The following is a 21,932-nucleotide window of genomic DNA, read 5'->3' on the forward strand; positions in this document are numbered from 1 at the left end:
TACTGTTTTCCATAATAACTATACCATTTCACATTGCCACCAGCAATGCACAAGAGTTCCAATTTCTACTCATCTTCACCTACGCTTACTTTCTGCGTTTTTGATAATAGCTATCCTAAAGGGTACGTAGATCAGTCTTCTAGGGTAATGTTTGATTTTCTTGCTAACTAGTCTACTATACAGTCAGTTGAGAATAATTAACCAGCCAGTTCTTGAAGTTCAATGTAGAACAAAATGACCTGGTAAATTTGGCTGTTTTATCTCCAAGGGCTTTAGAAAACTCTGTTTTTGTAAACTTGAACATCATATTGATTAAAGATACATATTTTAATTGCAATTACAATCTTTAACTCTCTTAAGTGTAAAAATAAATATGCATATAATGTTCCAACAGCTGTATTTGTAATAATGAAAGCTGAAAACAGTCCAAGATGTCTGAAAATTATGGTATGTGCATGTATGCATGTGCACGTGCACACACACGCATACACAAAAATACTACAGCCATTAAAATTTATATAAAGCTTTATGGGGCACCTGGATGCCTCACTTGGTAGAGCATGTGACTCTTGATCTCAGGATTGTGAGTTCAAGCCTCACATTGGGTGCAGAGCCTACTTAAAAAATTATATAAAGCTATGTATGGCCACGGATAGATGTCATTATTACATTGTTGAACTTAAAGATACACTACAGAAGAGCAAATATACTATGATCTCATTTATTTTAAATATATTTTTGAGTATATATTACATATAAATATGTGTATGAATAAATATTTGGAAGGACATTCACCAAAACATTAATAGTGCTTTTCTTTAAAATGATAGAATCTCAGATTATTTTTACTCTCTTCCTAATTTTTGTGTATTTGAAATTGTTTTCTGAGCATATGTCATTTTTCTAAAAATAATAAACCTATTTATCACCCAAAATTCATAATAAAACAAGCAGGGAATACATGCTGGTATTTAATTAAAAGGTTTGGCATCTGGTTTCCTAGGAGAATGTATTTCAGAAGAATACTTCTTGGTGAGGGAGCTGTTGTTGAATGATGGCTCATACAGAGTATGTGTATTTAAATATCCATGGAAGGGATTGTATATACTTCACCTTCATCCTTCCCTAGCTGTGCTTTCAAAGAGAAATTGTGGTAAGAAAATGCTATCATATATGGATATCATCTCTAAGATACTAAGTGGTCTTGGCCCTGGTTTACTTTGAAAACCTAGGAATGGAAAATTTTTTTATTTGTCTAAATCTGATCACAATTTCTCTTCTTGGGTTTCAGGAACCAATAAAATCACGTGCTCCACAGCTTCATTTAGAATACAGGTTTTATAAACAGCTCGGCAGTGCAGGTAAGTCAAGTCTGTTTTCTCCATGTACTTAGCCTATAGCTTAGCTGAAAGACCAAAAGTATGCACATTTTCTTGTCTACTGGACCTTTTTTTTTTTACCAGACCATGTATCTCCCCTGCTTGCTGGATAGGTAATTAAACACAGTCAACTAAAGCTACTTGCTCTCTGACTCCTGGAGGGTCATTTGATTGGGGATTTATGATGCCATGACTGTGACCACAAACCACCTGAAACACACTGGTTTGAAGTGTTGCTTTATGGTAATTTCATTCTCTTCTCATTTCTTTACACCAAAAGAAAAGAGGAGGGGTTGGTAATTTGCAAACAATATTTTATCATAGTGAGACTACGTATCTATTTTGAGGATCTACTAAAATACATGTTCTGAAATACCATAACATTGTCATTTTATCCATTTGAAAGACCTCGCTTATGTTATTGTAATAACCTAAGACCTTTGAGGAGTTTTTAAAATTAAGTTTATATATATTTTTTAAACGTGCCTATTTTTTATCTAAAAAATCTAATTTCTGAAATATCTTACTGGCTTCCAGGAAAATATCTTGAGTAAGCAAATGTTACCAACCCTAAGGAGGTTGTACCTATGGGATATTGCTTGCAGAAGATGAAATTGTTCAGCACTAGTTTCATTGTTTGACATTAGTTAGACATTCCTCTACTTTTTGCTTTCTACAGTGTGATGGTTTTACCTGAATGACTGAAGCATGTTTTTATTTCAAGTACCACTTATTGAAGGTACTATTGAAGGAATTTGAGTTTCACTTCCTAGAATATATAGAATTATATAATAGCCACACAGTGTTATTCAAGTTGTCTTACATACAGACTGTGACAGTAATCAGCCATAGTCCTAACCTAGCAAGGCCACGATAGGCATTTGCCTTTCATTGAACCTAAAATGAGTTCTTACTCACAATAGCTTCTTACTATATGTTTGTTCATTTAGTTTGCAGGACATATGTATAACTTGAGGCTTGTCTTTCCAGAACTAAACTTCCTTTTTAAGTTTGTGTATTTATTTTGAGAGAGAGAGCGTACACAATGGGGGGGGGGGTGGGGAGAGAGAGAGAGAGAATATTCCAAACAGGTTCTTTGCTGTCAGAGCAGAGCCCAATGTAGGACTCGATCCCATGAACCATGGGATCATGATCCAAGCCAAAATCAAGAGTGAGATGCTCAACCAACTCAGCCACCCAGGTGCCCCCCAGAACTGAACTTACTTAAAGTTAGCTGTTATGTTGTTCGTGTTTTTATAAATTTCAGGGTGACAATTATTACAACTCATTTATGATATTTCTATTAATTTAGATGAGCTATTTTAACAGCCATTTCACTAGTTGACCTTTATGCTTTTATGGAGTTTTACTCAACTGGAACCTTTACCTCTTTTATATATATATATATATATATATATATATATATATATATATATATATATATATATGTTGGCATCAACCCAGGCTTTCTGAATTTTGTGGTAATATAATTGATTTTGAGCACTTAAACATCTTTAATGCCATATTGGGATATTTTTCAGTCTTGATTCTGTTACTGGTGATTACATATTGAATGTTCTTTAATTGTAATTACACATTCCATCCCCCAGCCCTGCAATAAGACCATAAGCTCCCGAGAACAAGGCTTGTCTCTTCTGCACCCTTGTGTCTCAAGTTTATCTCAAGTCCTAACATAGTTCTTTCACATAGTAGGTAGTTAGGAAGTATTTTTGTGACAGAAAAAAGTTAGGAAGATTTGATAAGTTTTTGCCTTTTTAGATTTTTGCCAAGTTATTAATAAAAATATTTCCTGAGGATGGCCAAAAAAGAAAATTTATTTTGAAAGTAAATCAGTTGACAAGAAAGTAGACAGGATTTGACCATGTCTTATTATAAATGTAAGCATGGGGGTCCCTGGGTGGCTCATTCAGTTGGGCGTCCAACTTCAGCTCAGGTCATGATCTCGCGGTTCATGGGTTCAAGCCCCACATTGGTCTCTGTGCTGATAGCTCAGAGCCTGGAGCCTGCTTTGAATTCTTTGTCTCCCTCTCTCTCTCTCTGACAGCCCAGAGCCTGGAGCCTGCTTCGGATTCTGTGTCTCCCTCCCTCCCTCTCTCTGTCCGTCCCCCACTCATGCTCTGCCTCTCTCTCTCAAAAATAAAGAATGAATGAATGAATAAATAAATAAGGGCATGAACTCCTAGTTCTAACTTACAAGCACAAACATTTCTCTCCCTATTTTTCTAGAGTGAGTTCCAGCTGCAAATGTGACTCATCACTAGTTAATGTTTAACCAGCCAGAGCTTATATGCCACTCTCTTCAGAATCAAGGTGATGTGGCATTGTAAATAAACAACCTTTCATGCCAAAGGCACACAGTGACCAAAATAATCTAATTGTTGTTTTTATGCACTAGTGTTCGTCTGTCATTATTCATCATACGCCAGTGATTTGCAAAATATTTGGGTATCATGACAAGGAATAGTTTTAAAAAAAAAACGCACTGTGACTTAGATTTGTTCAAGGAATTAATCAGTCCTTTAAAATGGATGAATTTTTGGGGGAGGAATGAATGCTTTTAAATTAAAAAATGCTATTCTGACCATGTTGTGAGACTTTACATTTCTTTTTTTTTTTTTTTCTAATATTTACTTATTTTGGGAGGGAGAGGGGCAGACAGTGAGGGAGAGAGAATCCCAGTCAAGCTCCACACTGTCAGTGCAGAGCCCGACACTGGGCTCAAACTCATGAACTGTGAGATCATAACCTGAGCCGAAATCAAGAGTCGGACGCTTAACCAACTGAGCTACCTAGGCTCCCTGAGACTTTAAATTTCTGAAATAGGAACTTTTATAATGGCTTGAGAGTGTGACCATTTCTTCCTTCTTAAGTATCCAGGTCTTAATCATTACCTTGGGTTTTTGACCCCATTGCCCTGACCATATGATATGATCTGGAAATTCATAATCAGTTCCCTATTCATACGAAGATAGAATGGTGGCGCTAGATGATTGTGAACACAATTTAAGCTGGAGCTCTTCCTGACTGTCCCTTCTTTGATCTCTACCATCTTCCCTTCCATTCCATTCTTTTCTCTTGTGGGCAGTCACACCTCATGCTTTGTTGGCTGATTGTAACTTTGCCATCAAGAAATTTCAAGACCTGATTATTTACTATGACGATTGGTATCTCCAAGATAATCAGGGAAGAAAGTAAAGAGGACCTTGAAACTGAGAATGATCATCTTGATCATCATAATAGCTATCATTTTTTTTCATTCATGGTAGAAATTAAATTATAAAATATGAAAAGATATTTTGAAAAGAAATGATCCATGCTCTTACTACCCTAACTCCGCTACATTTCATTTGAATATCTCTTCATTTGCAGACATGTTTCATGGTTAATCTCAGTTACCTGTAACTACATCTTCTTTCATTTAGCATTACAGCATTTATTGTAATGCTGCAGAGTCTTTATGTTTCTAATAATTGTGTAATAGCCCATCTTCTTCATAGGCCATAATGTAGGCACCCACCGACTATTTTGTGTTGTCAGACATTTAGATTGTTTTTATTTGAGGAAATCCTTTCCCCTATTGATTTCTGATATTAGAGCTCAACACTTATATTTAGTTTCCCATTTCCCCCATATGATGGTGATTTTCAAATGTTTAAAGAGCTATTAAATGGTAGGTTAGGTTTATTCCAAATGATTTAAAAGAAATTATCGAAAGAAATTTTAGGAAGGATAAATTCTGGCTTTGTATAACAACTAGAATAGTATGGAAGTAATCTAAATGTCATCACTATGGATCTGGATAAATAAATGGTATATTTATACCTGTGAAATTAGCTAGTAAAAAGAAGGTAGAGCCCTATGTACTGATATGGAAAGATGCCCCAATATATTTTTAAGTGAAAAGGTTTACAAAACAGTCTAGTGTCATGTTTGTATAGTATAATAAGAAATACGTATATAGTACAGCTATGTCCACATGAGCATAGAAAATATCTGATTGGATATACAAAAATTTAATAATGATTACCTTTGAAGAGTATGATTAGAAATGGAAAGTGGTGGCACTCTTAAGTTTTTAAATTAATCCTTTTTTATTTTTGCATTTTACCCCTGATTATGTATCATCATCATCATCATCATCATTATTATTATTATAACATCTAGTTTTTTAAAAGACTGCAGCAGTGCATTTATGGTCTCCCTCCTTCCTCTTCTATCACCAAGTAACCCATTTCTGTCCCCATTTATCCTGGACCACGTGTTAACAGTTTCAGGCATAAGTTCAACAAATGATAATAAAGTGCTATAATGTCTTGTTTCCTTTCTTTCCAAACACTTTCTTGTAGGAAGAAAAACAAATTGTGAACTGGAATAAGCTGTTTTATGCAGTAGGATTTCTTGTCTCATAGTTTTGGGAAAGGCAGTTTTCAGGCAGAAGTTGAACGGTTATGCATTCTGGATATTGTGAGGGAGATTTGTGCATTGGGTAGAAGGTTAGAATACGTGACTTTTTAAAAAAACTATTTGAACCTAAGATTGAATAAAATTTTTTTTAAAAATCACATGTTACTCTACAAGAAACATCCTGGTGCAGATATTTATGCTTGGTAACTTCCTTGGTTTCAAAAGATAGAAAAAAAATTTTAAGTTAATTACATTATAAATAGAACCCTGCCAAAGTGAATTTCCAATGGCCAAGTGAATCAAAATGGGAACATTACCTAGTGTTTTCACATAATGAGATGGCTGGGGATGGGGTAGATTTTTATTTGCATATTGTGGTTGTACTCATTGAGTCTGAGATTACTGGAGGATTTCCAAAGTTACTACAAAGAAAAACAGTATTTTTTAAGTGTGAAACTGCAATGGTATGTAAGGATTAACTATGAAAAAGTATTATATTCTTCACTGTTGGAAAATAATTCCTTCAGTTTTGTCTTATTTTTGTTTCATTCCTTCTTAAATCACTGTGTTCTGATTTTTCAAAGCACAGAGGGCTTTGGCAGTGAGCACATTTATGCTTTTCCTTTCATATTTAGCTTCTATAGATTGTTCTGAATATATAAGAGTAGGAGTCATGGCTTAAAAATCGACTCTGGATTCCCTGGAACTTGCTTGCCCTCCTAGTTGCTTTAGTATTTGTTTGATACAATGGGCGGGCTTCATAAGAGAGAACATTAGTATTTAATCATGATAATTAAAGTCTGCAACCTTTGCAGTCAGCAGGTGAAAGTAACCATCTTGTTTTCTTTTCATTTTTTTAAATCATCGACATTGTGGTAATTGTGTTATAGTCATTATGGGTAAGTCCCAAACTCATGTTCATGTTATGAGATTGTTTTTAGTTTCCCTGTGCTCTCAGGGTCCTTTTACTTAGGAGAGTGTGTGTGTGTGTGTATGTGTGTGTGTGTGTGTGTGTGTGTGTGTGTGTGTGTGTGTATATATAATATACATATATTTATATATATACATCATCAATTTTAAGATTTCCCAGCCCACTAATCCTTTATCCAGTACAGCACTTTTCCTGGTATCCTAACACAAAGGAATAGACTTGGTGGATGACACATTTGAGGCCAAGATGGGCAAAACCAGAGGCCTAAACAGATAGGAGGCCTAAACATGAGAGAGGGGACAGTATGAGCCTGAAGATTCATAGCTACATATGGACTGGTCATATGGTAAAGGCCTAGTGTATGTTTGCTAAATTAATAAAAGATGAATAAACCAGAACCAAGCATGCAGCTAAAGTGACAGGAGAGAAAAGGAGGGAGAGGGAAGGCGTGAGCAAGGGCAGGAACAAATGAAAAAGGATGGGGAAGGGAAGAGTAGGCAAATGGCAAGAAAAGAGGACTCCAGATAGAGAAATGAGAATGCAAATAAATAAAATAGGGTGGAGACCTTTGACTTCACCAGAAGGAGCTATAAAGTTGCCATCTATTAATGTTCTCAGAGTTAACTATTTCTTAGGAACAGTGGTTTTGAATAATAACTTTGGCCTTTTTAGAGAAAGTACTAGAGTAGGGTATGGTAAATTCTCATCACTTCACTTGACATTTTGAAAGGCATAAATGTAATACAGACAGACACTACAATAGTCTCTTTGCTTCTGCACCCTTCTTAATTGTATTGAGAGATCCTGAAGGTAGTGGAGGAACTCCCTTTGCTCTGCTTAAACAGTTAATTCCATTTCCACCCAGCAGCCTGCCTGGGAAAAATCTTAGGGACTCTGAGGATAAATGTCATGTCATAGTTGATCTAAGCCTGAGCTGCCATGTCCTGGATTTTCAGCAGCTATTCTAATCTGCTAATGAGCATTCTACTTTGGCTGTCTTGTAAAGGAGATGTTAATCCTCAAATTTAAAAAGACAACAAGTGGGGCGCCTGGGTGGCGCAGTCGGTTAAGTGTCCGACTTCAGCTAGGTCACAATCTCGCGGTCCGTGAGTTCGAGCCCCGCATCGGGCTCTGGGCTGATGGCTCAGAGCCTGGAGCCTGTTTCCGATTCTGTGTCTCCCTCTCTCTCTGCCCCTCCCCCATTCATGCTCTGTCTCTCTCTGTCCCAAAAATGAATAAACGTTGAAAAAAAAAAAATAAAATAAATAAATAAATAAATAAATAAATAAATAAATAAAAAGACAACAAGATACTTACTGCAGTTTCACAGTGTAACAAAGTCCAGCCAAAATCTTATTGGGCGAGAAAATAAGTGAACTTAAGTATCCAGTAGGTACTTCATATGGTTGGTTATGTTTCACTTTTCCCATTTTTGAGCACAGGGGAGTTTGGTAACTTACTTACCCAGTCACAGGGTAGGCACACCTGAACTAGGAATGTTTTTACACAGACTTTTTTCTTGTGTGTATACATACACATATCCCTAGTAGATTCCTGGGGACTTCCACCCATTATCCCTTACCTAATTATAATAGAGTGGTAGAAGATAGTCGTTAGAGTGTTTTTAACTGAAGCAAAGGCCCAGAACTATCCCCCCCCTCCCATGAAAGAGTAGGATTTCCTGTTTCACATTGTGCCCTCAAATTTTATGCTTTAGAAGGCTGCCTTTGTTACTTCCAAAGCCTTTTATGGTCTTGGGCAATCTAGGTTTTGAAGCATTTCTTTCCATAGTAAATTAATCACTTACGTTGAATGTATATGCTGTGTGTACAACGGAGAAGTTCAGTGCTACCCTATGCAAGCCATTTCACCCACTGAAACCTTTATACTGTGAATAAAGACCATGTTCATAGAGCTTATCAGACTTTACGATTTTGAGATTTCTAGGAGAGAATGGTTTTATATGTCATCAAGAAAAGGTAGGAGGTTTTTCTGGTCCCAGAAAAAGAGCTTTGAATCTAGACAACTGTTAAATTAACAGGAACATGGTTCTCCTTCAACAGAAGAATAAAGCACAGATCTGAAGAAAATCATCAGAAAGTGTGAGATTGACAAAACCTTCCTGTAATGTTGTGAATTTCCTTAGGAGTATATTGTAAATAAGCTGGTTTAAACAGGAAAATTAAAAATAAGAAAAGCTGAAAAAAATAAGAAAAGCTGCAGAGATATTGCAAAGATGGGAATTTTACTTAAAATAGAAGTGAATCATGTAACAAGAGTAGTTGTGAACAAGTAACATACCTCAACGTTGATGTCCAGTATATAGGAGCCCTTAAGGAATTTAGAAGAAACTTTTTGGTCTCCAGTTGGGTAGAAACTTTTCATAACAAGAGAAGAAAGGATGAAATAATGAACTGGATAAAAGAAAGTGAAACCTGGACCTTTCTTTCCACGTGTAAGTTTTTCAGAAGTCTCTCTGCTAGAGGTATTGTAGGGGGAGGAGACATATACTACTAAATTCAGGGAAAACTGATCTTAATGAGTATAAATAGGCAGCTTTGAAATTACATTTTAAGGACTGGAGATTTAGACATTTAACATCTCTGATTATAGGCAATGTGAATAAGTGGAGACAGCTAAGAATTGGAGCAAGGAGCAAAGGTTGGCTCAGTTTTTCCCACTGATTCTTTGACTCAGCGTTAACCATGTGCCCTGCTGTGCCTCAGTTTCTTTCTGATACAATAGGAAAAACTGCTTTGTATAGTTTTTAGGCCTGCTAGGGTTTAATGAGGTAATGTCTACAAAGGCCTTGCATTCTTAAGGCAGTTACTGTTTTACATTGAAAACTGAAGATCTTACTTTTCTGTAGAAATGGAAATATACTATGTGTATTTCTCATAGCCTTTTTTTTTTTTTTTAATGTTTATTTATTTATTTTGAGAGAGAGAGCATGCAAGCGGGAAGACACAGAGAGAAAGGGAGAGAGAGAGAATCCCAGCGCGGGGCTCAGTCTCACAATCCCTCAAGATCATGACCTGAACCAAAATCAAGAGTCAGATGCTTAACTTACTGAGCCACCCAGGCCACCCCATTTCTCATAGCTTTAAAAAAATCTCAGAATGGGGGCCCCTGGGTGGCTCAGCTGGTTGTGTCTGACTTTTGATCTCAGCTCATGTCATGATCTCATCATGGTTCATGGTTTCAAGCTCTGCATCAGGCTCTGTGCTGCTGGCACAGAGTCTGCTCGGTATTCCGTCTCTCCCTCTCTCTCCATCCGTCCCCACATGTCAACTCTCTCTCTCAAAATGAATAAACTTTAAAAAAAAAATCTCAGAATGAAGAGGTAACAGTTTCATCTTTGAAGGCTTTTTGATGGATTCTCAAGCAGTAGTGACTTAATATTTCCTAATCCTGACTCAAAAGAGCAGAATACAGCTACGGTGAACCCATCACATTTGTGATTTTGACGGTAGTGTGTTTCTTTCAGAGGAGCTGCATGTGGTCATGTTGGAATACACTTATGCTCACTTAGGCCTCCTCGGTGAGAACGAATACTTCTACTTGCACAACTCCCCCGCTTTTCCTGTCAGTTTGGAGGGGACACTTGGCCACAGTGGTCTTTATAATACCTGGGAAAAGAACCCCAAGCAAAAAAGATCACATTGCCATACCTGTTTTTGTTCCGTAAAACCAAATTCAAACTATTTATGCAAGACCCAGGCCAGCTGGTTCAGTTAATGTTTGGTCTTTATATAACTAGATTTGTTTATCAATTTGCAAAGAAAGTGGTGTTACTAGTGTTGAACTACTGAAACATTGTAAGTCAGGTTTATTACAGAGTCTATGGACTGTTAGTGAATATCAGTGCCCCCAGAAAAGGAAGGATGTATATAATTGGGCTATCCCCCTACTTCCAGTGTGGAAGATGAGATTTCTTATGAATCCAGATAGTATAAAGGAACAGATAGTAAATACTTTAGGCTCTGTGGGCTATCAGTCTCTGTGTAACTATTCATCTCTGTTCCTATAGCACAGAAGCAGCCATAAACAGTAAGTAAGTGAATGAGCTATATTCCAATGAAACTCTATTCATGGGCACCAAAATTAGAATTTTATGCAATTTTTGTGTATTATAAAATATTAGTCTTTAAATTTTTTCAAATATTTAAATATATAGAACCTATTCTTAGTTCTCTAATCATACAAAAGTACCTGGGCCAGATTATGGGCTTAGTTTGCTGATCTGTGCTCTAGCATGGCAGTGACCAAAACTTTTCTTTTTTTTAAAGATTTTTTTTTAATGGTTATTTTTATTTTTGAGAGAGACACAGCATGAATGGGGGGGGGGGGGAGGGGGGGGGGAAACAGAGAGAGAGGGAGATGCAGAATCCAAAGCAGGCTCCAGGCTCTGAGCTGTCAGCACAGAGCCCGACGTGGGGCTCGAACTCACAAACTGTGAGATCATGACCTGAGCCGAAGTCAGACACTCAACCGACTGAGCCATCCAGGAGCTCCAGTGACCAAAACTTCTTACTCCTTTTTATCACTCCATTCAGTTTGCAGAATATGGAAATTACCTCAAAGAACTCTGTGCCACTCTCGAGGCACTGTAATGAGGGGACTTAGCCACATCTCTATCACTGTGGATTTTTCACAGTGTAATATGCTGCTGGATTGTGAGCTTTTTAAGGGCAAGAAACATCTTTTATTCATTAAAGTATTGCTTGCATATTACTTGATCCAAAGAAAAGACTCAACAAATGTCTGTTAAATTGATGAAATCCCAGTATACAAGTTGTTTGGACAGTATTTGACTGGCAGTGCAATCACCAACTTAAGTTGAAGCTTCTTTCCTTCATGCATACTGTCCTCTCCAAACTCAGGCTCTTCTTTATTTGCTTGTGATAGTAATTATTAACTGTATTAAGCAAGCAGAATAGAGATATGAATGAATAACTGAAGATATTAGAATGAAGTCCCCAAAATTATTTCCGCAAGGATTTCCTATACAATCAGAGACATTTATATTCATTACTACCTACAAACAGAGTATCCAAGAACTAACTCCATGGTGAAAGTTTTAGAATTGAAGCCCATGAAAGGTAGGAATTGTGTGTGGTTCTCATCAGTATAGTGGCTATAGCATTGCAAGTCTGAAGACCACCATAGCCCATTAGCAGCTAGAGAATGATTTGGATACAATCACATTGAACTGGTAGTCATACCTCATCAACGTTTTGCTTGGCTTCCACTCTTAACAGTTATAGTTCAGAAAACACAGCCTAGATCTCTTAACTCTGCTACCTAAAAAGGAGAGTAGCGTTAGAGGATAAATTTGCAATTATCTATGTGCAGTTTGCCCAAAGGTAACAAGAAGTTTTTCACTTGAAAAATTATTTTTGTAAATTCTGGAGAAAACTAATATCACTGAAGGTTTAGAAAAATATATAAGAGAAAGATTGAAGTTTTGGTCACCACCGTGGTGAGTCTCTATTCACAGCTATTATTTTGTATATTTCCTTGTTTTTTTTAATGTATATATTTTTCATTAAAATGTTTCTGATTTATAGATGATTCTGTTTATCAAATGGAAAGGAATAAATTTCAAACAGTGCTGTTTCTTTTAGGCTTTTTTTTTTTTTTAATTCCAAGATAGTTAGCCTACAGTGTTATATTATTTTCAAGGGTACAATGTAGTGACTCAACAATTCTATACATTACTCAATGCTCATCATGGTAAGTGTACTCTTAATCCCCTTCACCTGTTTCACCCATCTTCTTCCCCACCCCCAACCTCTCCTCTGGTAACCGTTCCTCTGGTAACCTTCTGTTCTCTAGAGTTAAGAATCTGTTTTTTTGGTTTGTCCCCTTTTTTACTTTGTTCATTTGTTTTGTTCCTTAAATTCCACATTTGAGTGAAATCGTGTGGCATTTGTCTTTCTCTTACTGACTTATTTCATTTATTAGCTTTATTATTTAATACAGATTTAAGAGATGAGGTACCAAAAGGGTGAAATGAGTTCAACATCAAGTTGAATATTGTGATTGAAAAATAATGGCAGGGTGTCTGGTGGGGTCTGTTGGTAGAGCATGAGACTCTTGACCTCGGGGTTGTGATTTCCAGCCCTATGTTGGTGTAGAGATTACTTAATAATAAATTAATTAAAAAAATTTTTTTTCAATTTTAGATAGTGCAAGCAGGGGAGGGGGCAGAGGGAGAGAGAGAATCTTAAGCAGCTCCATGCTCAGCAGAGCCTGATATGGGGCTCTATCCCACAACCGTTGGGATCATGACCTGAGCTGAAATCAAGAATTGGCCACTCTACCAACTGAGCCACCCAGATGCCCTGAAATTTTTTAAAAAATAAAATTTATTAAAAAAATTTTTTAAAATAAATGCATTACTGAAAGTATTGAAAATAGTTCTAGAAAGATAATAAAACATGTTAGAAAATAGATTGACGAGGGCTCATTTTTGTGCTAGTTTATTTTTAATTTCCTGTATGGAGGCACTGTCATAATGGGGACTTGGTACCTAATTTGAGGCTATAGGCTTTGTTCAAAATTCTAAGTTATTTCTTAGAACACCATAGTTCAGTTCACTTGGCTGCTAGGATTGCCTAATAGTCAAATAACTAGATTGCCACCAGCTGTCACAGATCACATCTAACTACCAGTTTCTAGGTATCTTATTTAAAATGCTAGGATTTCGAGGGTGATTGTTTTTCTATGGAAGCCAACTGTTAAATACAAAGTCACATGTAAGGTTAGGAGCTAAAGATAGCACACAAATGAAAATCACATACGATCAAAGTTAGCCTTGAAAAATCCGTTATATTGCCCATAGAGTAATAGTCCAACTGGATTTGTATATATGATCATAGTCAGTAAATATGTATTGCAGAGTATGGTTATATAGTATATACAGTGGTACATAGTTTGTCTAGTAAAGTATACATCTGCAAAAGATTTTATGGTAGTTTTTAATTCCTCAAACTTTGACCAAATATATATATCGTTAAGTTTGAGTAAATAAATTTGGTTCTTAGGCCATTCCACATCTACTCTTTCTTCATTATACTAATTTTTATGAAAGGCTTGATCTAGTAACTATGCTAGCAGTTTACGTCTCTGTTTTCTACCTGTAAGTTCCCTAAGGGCAGAGTCTGTGTCTTTTTTATTTCTTCGCTCCCTAAAGCAAAGTGTAGCGTCATCTACACACACATAACTGCTCATCTTCCTCCTCTTTAACCATCATAAGGAAAATGAACAGTTATGTGTGTGTATTGGTCAACACTGTTTTGATTACCATTAACAGAATCTATTCTGAATAGCTTAGATCCAAAAGGACATCTTACTGGAAGATCACAGGGATGTGTCTTGGAATAGGAAGGAAATATTTTACAGATCTCACTAGGGATTGGTACAAAGCACTGGAAAGCCTCTAGAAACCAAGACAAACTACTCTGTCTCTGGCTTTCTGTTCACCTTTTCCAGACTCTTAATGCTTTATTTGACTCTTCTGCTTAGGGTCATAAACTGTCTTGCCTCATTGTTTATTAGCCCTCTTCTTTTCTCCACATTACCAGCTTTCTCTGCTTCTCCTTACATGTGGTGGAAAAAGGCCTTTCACATAGCCCCTGTTGATTTAAGTGCCAGCAGAGATGGACTGCAGACCTGTGTCCCAATTGCAAGTTCCTGGGAAAGAGACCGGCTGACTCAGCTTGGAAAGGCTTTCCAGTTCGGGCCTAGGTACCTTATTCAGTGGGTACGGAATCATGTAGAATTCACCATTCCACAGAGAGCAGGTTCTCTAAGAATGTGGCTTAAGAACTGGGAAAAAAAAACAGTTGATCGTGTGACAAGAGAAGGATGAGTTTACTGACCATATTTTTCTTTCTCTTCATTTAACACTTGCTTAAAATGCAAAACATTTTGCCTTAGGACATTTCAGCATCTTGAGATTCTCAAAGTAGAGTGTGAACACAGCAACTGTGTATCGTCCTGGCATAGGGTAATGCATATTCCAAAAAGAGAACTGCCTCTTTCCCAGTTCATTGTGCCTGTGCTTATTGTACTTACCATACTCTTACTGAAAAAGTAATGCTAGGAGGGAAACCTGCTTTGGGCCTTTATTATCAGAGGCAGACCTTCTTATACTCTGAGGAAGTCTGGGATGATAAATTGAAATATAAAGCCACATCTGCCAAACTTAAGGACTTGCTCTTTTCAACACGAGTGGCTCCTTTCAGCATGAGCATTTCACTTATTTGAAATAAGTTAACATTAGGACAGTAGCGGAGCCTCTTATTAAAAACAAACAAAAAAAGGTACAGTCCTATCCATTGAGTAAAAGGTGAGGGAGATGTTTGAAAATATCTAAACCTCTGAATATACTTTGCAGAAGGAGCGACCCCAGTGCCACTCTTGTTCTCTGAGGGAGCAGAACCTAAATATAAAAATGCCCTTGAGTTGGTGACTCAGCAGCAAGAACCTGATATGGGTACATGGAAAGCATCTTCATTTTACAGTATATGGAATGATCTTTAGACAAGGAAACGTGTGGTGTGGTCTTCATCTTTTCCTTTAAAAGTGTGTATGTGCATGAGTGTGTGTTTCCAAATCTATGCACACTGTATAGAAAACATTTTAAAAGGACATTTAAATACTTTCATTGATGTTACAGTATATAAGTCCAATCTGTGGCTAATGCTTAATTTTATGAAGAAAAAATAGAAAGGGTTGTTTTCATGTACTGGGCTATGAAGGGTGTAATTCACATCCTTAGTACTAATAATTGCTAGTCTTTAATGGAGCCAATTTAGTAGTGATAGTTCTATGAATGTTCATTCATTCTCCTAAGGACCCTAACCTAAACCTGTATTAACTAACCTCACTAGTTAGCTGAACAAAGGGAACTGTTATTTCTGAAGCACAGCATTTGGTACACTTCTGGACTAGGATAAATTCAATCATTGTATATCCTTTGTGTGTGTTTTTCATAGTTTAGAGAATTGGGATGTTTCTCATATTATGGCTAACAGTGTGCCCTGTGGTATAGTGAAGTAAAAGCAGAAAAGTTTATATGTAATGCTGTAAGACACTTGCTTATCTGTTAGAGTCAAACCCCATGTAGCCCTTCTTTGCCCCTTAAAACTCTAAAATAGCTCTAAATCACATGAAGCATTTTGAGTAATTACCTTTAATTATGTATATAAAATTTGTCCCACTCCCTCCTGGTTGGGGGTGGGGGGGCTTTGATTTTAAACATTTTACTGGTGAAGACTTGTGCCAGTAATCTCTTTAATTGCAAACAGAATGATATGAGTTTATTATAGAAATTGGCCTGCACACACCTCACAGTAACACAAAGTACTAACACCTTTTGGTGCGTTGTTTTACAAAATGCAGAACTGCTAGAGATACTTGTTCAGTCTGAAGACAGAACTTGTTACTTAGATTTTGTCTTCTTTTAAGGAACTTGATGAAAAAATAGAAGGAACTTGATGAAAAAATAGAAGGCAAGTTTCCAAAAATAGACCCAAGTAACTTATATGTAAGTGGAATGATCTGGAGAATTGTGATTAGCTGCAGAAAATTGATACAGTGCTTATACGGGTGAAGGTTGGGGAAAAGTTGATCAGTCAGTAGAAGCTTGCTTATAAATCGACCCAGAACCTGAAGTTTCTGATGCCATTTTCTCCTTCAGTTCTAGCTCATACTTTACTTTTCTATCTTGATTCACACCTCTTTTGCTGTGTACCTGAATGTTTCTCTTCCTTCAGTATCCTCACAACCATTCTTCAGTCATTAAGAATGGCTTAGTGATTGCCCATAGAGAATGCTTTTTTAAGGAGGACACAGGCAGGAGAAGTTTCAGCCCAAACTAAGGGCTAGAGTACGCTTGGTGGCCATCACAGGACTGGCCACAGTCCTCAGGCACCATCCCCTCCTAATTCACAATTTGTCAAGTTTGACAATTAAGAAGAAAAGTAACATTTCATAACATCCTCAAAGCTGTGGAATACTATGGAATGAAAGAGATGAATCACTGACATGAATTATTCCTTTGAGTTACAAGAAGGTGGAAGCATGTATTTACTGTCTTGGATTAAAACTTAACAAATTCTGGGGTCACTTGGGTGACAGTCAGTTAAGCTTCCGACTTTGGCTTAGGCCATGACCTTGGGGTTCATGAGTTCGAGCCCTGCATTGGGCTCTGAGCTGTCAGCACGGAGCCCGGAGCCTGCTTTGGATTCTGTGTCTCCCTCTCTCTCTGCCCCTCCCCTGCTCACTCTCTCACTCTCTTTCAAAAATAAGTGAACTTGAAAAATTTTTTTAAGAAACCTTAAATTCCTTTCCAGTGTCTGTCAGTGTCATTGGTGAAAGAGAATATTTTCTTTAAGTTCCAATAATAGGCTACAAAAGATAGATAAGTCCTTGTATCTCCTTTCAAAATAGTAATCCAATTGCTAACTAAGCCCGTTAGTATTTGTAGAATATAACTTACCTATAAAACATGCTTAAGACAAAAACCAACACAAAAATTTTTTTAACGTTTGTGACCAATTGTATTTGTCATCTTTGAACAACTCATAAGCAAGTAATTTATATTCTTCCCATTTAAAAGAAGAGTTTGTCAGCTCTGTACTCTTTTGTGCTTTCAACAGTCTGACACAGTTTTAATTTTTCCGTACATTTTCCTCTTTCTTTATACTTCATTTGGTTTAATTCATCATTCTTACCAGCCTATAGCAATCTTGTACTAATAATTACTGTAGTCATAATGCAAGGAGATGAAGCTGAGCATCAGCTGTGTCCAGAGCACTATACTGAGAGATTTGAGGGCCATAGAGATATGGGTCGTATGGTCTCTGCCCTTCCAGAAACTAGAGGAAAAGAATATGTAATGTTTGTTGAGCTTCCAATATGTTTATCATGAGGTATTGTTGTGTAACTGTCAAGGAGCTCACCAATGTATATGAATAATTATAATGCAAACAAGAACAGTGGAATGTTAGGGTTTTTTTTTAAGGGACTACAGATAAAATGATACAGAAATTCTGAAGGGAGAAATGGCTACTAATTATGGGAAACAGGGAAGGCTGTATAGAAAGGGTGGTAGCTAGGGGCTGAACTTTCAAAAAGAGGTATGATTTACTTGGACATGTTCAAATACAAGAGTAAGGAAAGGCTTCCAAGTACAAAATAAGCTAAAGCCCAGAGGCAGCTATGTGTCTGTTCGTGCATTTATTAAAGAAGTATTCAGTGAGCATCCCACTTGGGATAAGTACTATTCTAAGCTAAGCCCTGGGGATACAGTGGTGAACAAGAGTAGGCACTGCCCTTAACTATTTTCTAAAAGTGAGAACACTCGAGCAGAAACAGCTATTCTGAAGAGTTGAGAGAAAGGAGAGAGTTGTAGGCTTCAGAAGTAAAGAAGCCTCCTTGTTTGGGGTGATGCAGATTTCTAAGTATCGAACCTCTTTTCTGCACCATTTCTTCTGTACCTAAACCAGCCTCACTTATATCTCTCAAAACTCCTTACAGAGCTGAGCCACTAGCCACATGTGCCTATGAAGCACCTGAATTAGCACTTATAGGTAATCGAATATGCTGGAAGTATAAAATGTACACTGAATTTCAAAGATTTAGTCTCCCCCTTCCCCCGCAAAGAATGTAAAATACCACAGTGATTTTTAAATTGATTATATGTTGAAGTGTTGATATTTTGGATGTGACTTAAATAAAATATATTATTAAACTTAATTCCACCTAATTCTTTTTTTTCCACCTCTTTAAAAATGTGGCTTCTAGAAAATTTTAAATCAAATTCATGTTTCTCATTCATGGCTTGCATTGTATTTCTGTTCGTGCTCTATAATGCAATGGTGTGTTCCTAGTGTATACTTAAAATACTTCCTGTGAAACTATTATTAAAGATGTACTAAGGTAATATAGGTATATAATATTTAGATAAAATCCTTATTTTTCCTTTATTCCTATGATCTTTTTATTTACTCAGCTATCTCTGCCTTTTCAACTTTATAAATGACCTCTGCCATAATTTTTAAGGACATTTGTTAAACCGACTGGTGGTTCAGAATTTAAAAAAACTGTGGGGGTGCCTGAGTGGCTCAACTGGTTGAGCATCAGACTTTGGCTCAGGTCATGATCTCACAGTCTGTGAGTTTGAGCCCCGTGTCAGGCTCTGTGCTGGCAGCTCAGAGCCTGGAGCCTGCTTCGGATTCTGTGTCTCCCTCTGTCTCCCTCTCTCTCAAAAGTAAATATTTAAAAAGAGAAAAATAAGCTATGGGAGAGAGAAAAATAGTCTTAGTTTTTCTCATTTCAGAGAGCTTTTGCCTCTTTGCTTTTAGCTACCTATATGCTCCCTTAGCCTGTAGGATTCATTCTCTCCACTCCAGCCTAATCGGCTCTTAACCATCAAGATTCAGCCCACGGCCCCTGCTCTGTGAAGCCTTTCCCATCCCATTCAGTCAAGGTTAGATGCCCCTCTTTACTGTTCCCCTAGCACTCTGTTCTCACGTGTAGTATTTGATGAATGCACAGACTGACCACCAGACTCTTTGAACTTAATTGAATTTGAAACTAGAAGGAACATTATGGCACTTATTCCTCAGACTAGCTGAAAATCAGCAAGAAAAATGAGTTCACTTTTCTTCCTTGTAAGTCTGCATGCCTCCTCAGTGACCAGAATTATAAGGTCATCTTGAATGTTCCATCAGGTCACATCTGTTCTTACTGGAGACATATTTGGGTGAAGGCTCAAATGAAAAAAGAATGGCAGGCTGTAGCATCTGTTCCATTGACTGGTTGTTCTGTGGCAAGCCACTTAACCTCTATGCTTCCATTCAGAAAGTGAGGGTAACACTTGGTTCTTTACTCTCCCAGGGCTATTTTGATACTTAAGGAATGGTATTACAATATTAAGAGAGTTCAGTAGTAGGGGGCACTCTGCTTCTGTGCTGTGATTAGACTATGTGCCTTAGTGTGTTTTGTTTTTTTAATCAGAGAACTTCTGGGAACAATTTGTTACATGGGCCCAAGGTTAATGAAAACAAATGCTTATCTGTTTTTTATACTTTCTGTGTTATTCTAAGTGTATGCCAAGCTGCCTTCTGAATTCCTAAATGATGTATTAAATTATTAATAGGCTTCTTTTAAAGATTGACTCCTTAGTTTTATTAGGAAAAGACTATTTATGCACTTAAAAAAATTTTTTTTAATCTTTATTTTTGAGAGAGAAAGAGTGTGTGCGAGCAGGAGAGGAACAGAGAGAGAGGGAAACACAGAATCCGAAGCAAGCTCCAGGCTCTGAGCTGTCAGCACAGAACCCGACGCAGGGCTCAAACTCATGAACTGTGAGATCATAATCTGAGCCGAAGTCGGAGGTTTAACCAACTGAGCCACCCAGACACCCCTGCACTTATGCACTCTTAATGTAACCTTACCTGGGCTTTTATAAGGGAAACATTACTCTTATTACTTGAATTCATAAGGTATCAACACCATTAGTATTTTGTGATTGTCCATTAGGTTCATACATAGGCAATCTTTTATTGAATCTTTACAAAATGGGTTAATCTCCTTTCCAAGAAACGCGACTAGGTAGAGGTTACTGCCACTTTAGATGTCTGTGAACTTAGAGCACAGATGCATACCTGTAGTAGAGTAAAAGAGCCTAAGACTTAGAGGCAGAAGTTGGGGGTTTAGGTTTGGCTGCACCACTCATTACATGACCTGAGCAAGTCATTTCAGATCAGTTACCTTACCTATAAAATGGGAATAGTAATACCTATATGTACTAATTGTTAGGATTAAATGGGAGAACCTATATAAAAACACTTCATAAACTTGTGATAGAGGTATGCTTTGAGGGAAATTTTATAATGGTAGCATGGAACAAATAATGGGGTAGGAAAGTCTCTTGACTTGGAAATATCAGTGGTAATTTGGATACAAAGCTTAAAGTTGCCTTCAGACACATTATGGCTAACTATAAGAGAGAAGATAACCTCGAGCTGGGGCTTTGGAAATAATAGATCAAGGCAGGTTCTGAAAGCATTTTTAAATTCTCCACGGGCCTAGATATTTAAGTAATATGACTTACATTGAAAGTAGGTCCAGGACTTTCCCCACGAGGGACCAACGAGGATTTAGACCTCTGGCAATTTGGCAATATATAATGAAATGTAAAATACACATGCCTCTTGACTCAGCATATTCTCTTGAAGGAATTTACCCTCAAGATACGTTTGCAGTCATGCCCAAAAATGTAGGCACAAAGCTTTTTGCCATATTATCTGCATATTTGTGTAGACTCTTTCATTTTCAGATGATAGAGTTCAGGCTTACTTGGGAGGGCGAGGAGAGGGGAAGAATTTCTTGGCTCACAGATCCAGCAATATTCTCACTGCAGGCCAGCCAGATTTAGGACCAACACTGTCCTTGGCTTCAGCTTATGTGACATATTTATCTGTCTCCATTTCTCTCAGCTCTGCTTTTTCTGTGTTTGAGTTTCAGATAGGTAGTCCCTATTTTCATTTGGTAGTCTCTGGCAGCTTCATTCAGGCTAAGCTCCTTCCAGTTTAGCAGCGAGGGAGGGGGTGAGGAGGAATTGTTCCTCCTTCTCTATAGTTCCACGAAAGTCCTAGAGTTGACTCTGTACTGACATGGGTCAACCACACATCCTTTTTTTTTTTATTATTATTTAATTTTTTTTAGTGTTTATTTATTTTTGAGAGAGAGAGAAACAGAGTGCAAGTGGGGTGTGGGCAGAGAGAGAGAGAGAGAGAGGGAGACACAGAATCCCAAGCAGGCTCCAGGCTCTGAGCTGTCAGCACAGAGCACAAAATGGGGCTCGAAATCACAAACTGAGGTCATGTCCTGAGCCGGTCGGACACTTAACCGACTGAGCCATCCAGGTGCCAGCAAGCACACATCCTTGACCCAATTCCTCCTGGCAGGGGAATAGAATACTCTGATTAACCTGGCTTGAGTCATATCCTTGGGGTGGCAATGGGAAAGGACTTGACCCTGCTTTAACCACATGAAATAACATCAAAGAAATGGTGCTTTCCCACCAGAAGAGTAAAATGTTATTAGAGGAAGAGGATGCAGGCCAGGCAAAAGCAATAGCTGTTCACTATCATATCTATTTCTAATAACAAATAATA

General features: G+C 37.4%; 1 protein-coding gene across 11 annotated transcripts in view; it reads left to right on the forward strand.

Moving 5' to 3' along the window:
* Positions 1–21,932, forward strand: part of CSNK1G1 (casein kinase 1 gamma 1) — a 183,341-nt gene that overhangs the window by 102,679 nt on the left and 58,730 nt on the right. For all 11 annotated transcript variants that reach the window (XR_006704063.1, XM_045447923.1, XM_045447922.1 and 8 more), the window contains exon 4: positions 1,292–1,361. Coding sequence is in view for 10 of the 11 variants with exons in the window: in XM_045447923.1 (XP_045303879.1) it covers positions 1,292–1,361 (70 nt within the window). In the remaining variant the exon portion in view is untranslated. The remainder of the gene's footprint in view (positions 1–1,291; positions 1,362–21,932) is intronic.

The sequence above is a fragment of the Leopardus geoffroyi genome, chromosome B3 (assembly GCF_018350155.1).
Source record: "Leopardus geoffroyi isolate Oge1 chromosome B3, O.geoffroyi_Oge1_pat1.0, whole genome shotgun sequence".
Lineage (NCBI taxonomy): Eukaryota > Metazoa > Chordata > Mammalia > Carnivora > Felidae > Leopardus > Leopardus geoffroyi.